The sequence below is a fragment of the Cebus imitator genome, unplaced genomic scaffold, assembly GCF_001604975.1.
Source record: "Cebus imitator isolate Cc_AM_T3 unplaced genomic scaffold, Cebus_imitator-1.0 Scaffold584, whole genome shotgun sequence".
Classification (NCBI taxonomy): Eukaryota; Metazoa; Chordata; class Mammalia; order Primates; family Cebidae; genus Cebus; species Cebus imitator.
The window spans coordinates 286,489-290,489 of record NW_016107899.1 but is presented as its reverse complement, the minus strand read 5'-3'; the positions used below and the strand labels follow the sequence as shown (position 1 = coordinate 290,489).

At 46.3% G+C, this 4,001-nt stretch overlaps 1 protein-coding gene across 3 annotated transcripts in view; it reads left to right on the top strand.

Annotated features, from left to right (window-relative positions):
* The window catches only part of PRKDC (protein kinase, DNA-activated, catalytic subunit), a 186,211-nt gene that overhangs the window by 106,251 nt on the left and 75,959 nt on the right, over window positions 1-4,001 (top strand). For all 3 annotated transcript variants that reach the window (XM_017516405.2, XM_017516404.2, XM_037734203.1), the window contains 2 exons: window positions 910-1,053; window positions 3,097-3,248. In XM_017516405.2, coding sequence (XP_017371894.1) covers window positions 910-1,053; window positions 3,097-3,248 — 296 coding nt within the window. The remainder of the gene's footprint in view (window positions 1-909; window positions 1,054-3,096; window positions 3,249-4,001) is intronic.

The window sequence follows — 4,001 nt, the reverse complement described above, 5'->3', positions numbered from 1 at the left end:
AAAAAAAAAAAAAAAAAAAAGGGTGAGGGAGAAAATATTCCTGTTAACTCTATCAGAAAAACAGCTAACTCTTAGGCATTTGCTGAGTTTGTCAGGCTGGAGCATTTTTGGGTCGATTTTGGAAAAGCCTTTGAACTAGACATGGTGAAGTGCAGTGAGAGTTTGTACTCAGCAGGGTAGGAGCAGTGTAGCAGGGGTGGCCCCTGGGTGAGCTGAGCAGATCTGCACTGACCGCACAGGCTGTGGGAGTGTGGTCTGGACCAGAGCCAGGCCAGGCCCTCCAGGGCTATGCAGAGGCTTGGGCTCATTGATTGAGCAGTAGGGAACAACTGAAGGGCTCTAAGTGGCGCTCTGACACCATCCACTTGGCTCCATAGGAAGCCATTCTGGGCAGCTCTGCAGACATGGCTAGGCTGTCAGGAGGCCCCTGACAGGCTGCTCCAGGGATACAGCAGGGCCTGCTTTCCTCAGGGCTAATTTGATTCTTTTCATGCCCTGGGTATGTGATCCCAGGGTGCCATACTGGGGGGGGACTCAGCTGTGGCCTGAGATCAAGCTGCTGGTAAGGTGGTTCCTTCGAGGGCTGAGAGAGAGCGTCTGGTCCAGGCTGCTCCCAGGTCTGGCAACCTCGAGCGCCGTGTGGTGTGTCAGAGGCATTCTTCCTGTGTCTTCACCGTGTCTTCCTCCTTGGATCTGTCTCTGTGTCCTAATTTTCTCTTTTTAATAAGGATACCAGTCGTATTGGATTAGGGCCCACGCAGATGACTTCACTTTAACGTGCTTACCTCCATTTTGAATTTAGGTTCAGTCATAGTATAAAATTTTAGCTGATGGAAGATACAGTCTTGTTTTAATATTTTGGCTACTCAGGACCATTCTTTGATGTTTGACTTTTAAATGTTCTTGTAGGTCTTTCGCCCTTATGCGAAGCACTGGCTTAGCCCCTTGCTGCAGCTGGCTGTTTCTGAAAACAATGGAGGAGAAGGAATTCACTACATGGTGGTTGAGATAGTGGCCACCGTTCTTTCATGGACAGGCTTGGCCACTCCAACAGTAAGCACTGATGCATCTTTTATGTTAATATGTTATCCTTTGCCAATATCCTGTAGAGCCGCTGACACAATTTTCAGGTCCCTGTGACTGACTTGTGCTACGGTTTTCAGCGTTAGTTCCTACATTGCTGGTGTGCTCCTAAACCAAATGGCCTCAGCCTGCTTTGGTTTTGTTTTGTTTTCTTTGTCTATGGTATTTCCTCTGACCTTGCTTTTATTATGAAGCTGTCAGGTGTTTGTTTTATTTGCTGCCTTTACTTGCCTTGGAAATTAGATTGCAGATTTGTTAAAACTGTGTGTAAACTGAATGTCAGCCAACCCTGAATGGGAGGCTCTGAAGACTTCTGCCCTGACTGAAGTCCCTGGATATTGGCATTTGTGCCAGCTTCTTTACCCTCAGAGTATTGCCTCATATCAGTAATGGCAAAATGAGGGCTAAAGCAGCAGCTGCCAGATGATGACACCATGTTATATTGAAGCAAATGTGGTACCCACCAATGCAGATGTGTGTGTTGGAGCTTTGCCTATTCCTCTAAAACTGTGGACACTGACAGCATACAAAAGTTTTCCTGTGAGGAGATGGTAGGAACCGTCCATATTATATATAGTGGACAAACTTGGGCCTGTAATCACAGCACTTCTGGAGGCTGAGGCGGGCAGATGACTTGAGGTCAGGAGTTTGAGACCAGCCTGGCTAGCATGGTAAAACCCAATGTCTACTTTAAAAAGAAAATTCTGTGAAGTGGAAGCAGAAAAAAAAAAATTAGCTGGTTGTGGTGGTGTACGCCTATAATCCTAGCTACTCGGGAGGCTGAGGCAGGAGAATTGCTTAAACCCGGGAGGCCGAGGTTGCAGTAAGCAGAGATCGTGCCATTGTACTCCAGCCTGAGTAACAGAGTGAGACTCCATCCCCACCTTGCACCCCAAAAAAGTACATGGAGCTTTCTCATGCGCTTGTCTCTGGATGTGCCTATCTCATTTTTTTCACGGTAAACCAAATTTACATTTCTTAGTCTTAGTGTGATGAAATACTTTGGTAGTCTGCTTAATAAAATGAAAAAATAAGGGATTTAGTTTAACTTAGGATCCGTTGGGAGAGATTGATGTAGCTGTCAGAACTCAGCTGAACTCAAGACAGTGAAACTGCTGGGCTCAGGGTAGCTGATTACAGCAACAGCAAGCCAGAAAGAAGGTTGCAGTGAAGACTTGACTCACTCTAGAGTCATGGAAGTGAGAGGCTAACACTGGAGGGAGACTCCCCCTGTTCTGTTTCTCCCTAGGGGGAGAAACAGCCAGGTGGATTAGCACAGACACGGACTGTCTCACTGTTGAGGTACCCTGAACAAGAGGCTCTGCAGTTTTATGGGGGAAGAGCTGAGTCAGAAAGCACTGACTGGGTACTGAGTCAGAGTGGGGAAGGTACCTTTATGCCACTCTTGTGCCCTGCAAGTAGCCCCTGTTCAGGGCCTCACATAAAGGGTCCTAGGCATGGAGGCTCCAGGGAGGGATGCAGAGGTACTTGCAAGGGGGATGGCGGCTGGCATCCTGCACCCTGGATGACATCTCTGAGACTGCAGCGCTGGCAGTGCCCGGTCCCCTTTGTTGTTGCCTTTTTCTGAGAAATCACAGACAGGGCTTTGAAAAGGAGCCAGATTCCTCTGTAAAATGCCAGATTTCTTTTATAAATAAACTTGAGTTAAGAAATGCCTCCCCAGGCTCACGTCTGTAATCGCAGCACTTTGAGAGGCCGAGGTGAGTGGATCACGAGGTCAGGAGTTCAAGATCAGACTGGCCAACCTGGTGAAACCCTGTCTCTAGTAAAAACTACAAAAATTAGCTGGGCATGGTGGCTCATGCCTGTAATCCCAGCTACTTGGGAGGCTGAGGTAGGAGAATTGCTTGATGTGGGACCCAGGAGGCGGAGGTTGCAGTGAGCTGAGATCGTGCCACTGCACACCAGCCTGGGCTACAGAGCAAGACTCCACCTCAAAAAAAAAAAAAATGGAATGCCTCATGTTAATATAGAATTTCTGTACCTTTTCAGGGGGTCCCCAAAGATGAAGTGTTAGCAAATCGATTGCTTAATTTCCTAATGAAACATGTTTTTCATCCAAAAAGAGCTGTGTATAGACACAACCTTGAAATTATAAAGACCCTTGTCGAGTGCTGGAAGGATTGCTTATCCATCCCTTATAGGTATGTTTGCTGGTTTTTGCAGTATTGTTTCGAAATTTGAGTTAAAACATAGTGTGTGGTAAATGGTTATTACAGTGAAATTTAATTACATGAAATGATAGGAGGAAGAAAATAATTTATTGCTACTAATAATAAATACCACAGCCTCCAGAGTGTGGCACCAGGCGTGTGTCTCATGCTCTCCAGTGGCCCTGCCTTCCCCCTTAGCTTACCTCTACTGTCCACACGCTGGGGAGGGGCACTACCCTGCACTGGCCCACAGGGTAGAGGGAGGTAGGGGGTCAGGTAGTATTGTGAGTAATTCCTTTTAGTATAGCCTGAGGTAAGCTACAACTCTCAAAAAGTTTTGCTATCAACTAAGGGAGAATTTAGGCAAATAATTAAAATACGAGAGCAATAAAATTGCCAATGTTACAAAGCTGGAATAACCTGTGAACAGGGGGTTGTTAGCAAGCAGGGGTATTGGATATGGGAAAAGAAAAAGAAAGCATTTCTATAAAGTCAAAGCTAGACCTGGGGAGGCAAGAGAAATAAAGAAAAAGCATTTCTTACCCTGAATATTAGCTTTAGAAAATTCTTTATCTGTCCAAAAATTAACCGGGCATGAAAGCTCACACCTGTAATCCCAGCTATGAGGGAGGCTGAGTGAAGCAGGAGAATTGCTTGAACCCAGTGGGTGAAGGTTGCAGTGAGTTGAGATTGTGCCACTGCACTCCAGCCTGGGTGACAGAGCAAGACTTTGTCTCAAAAAAA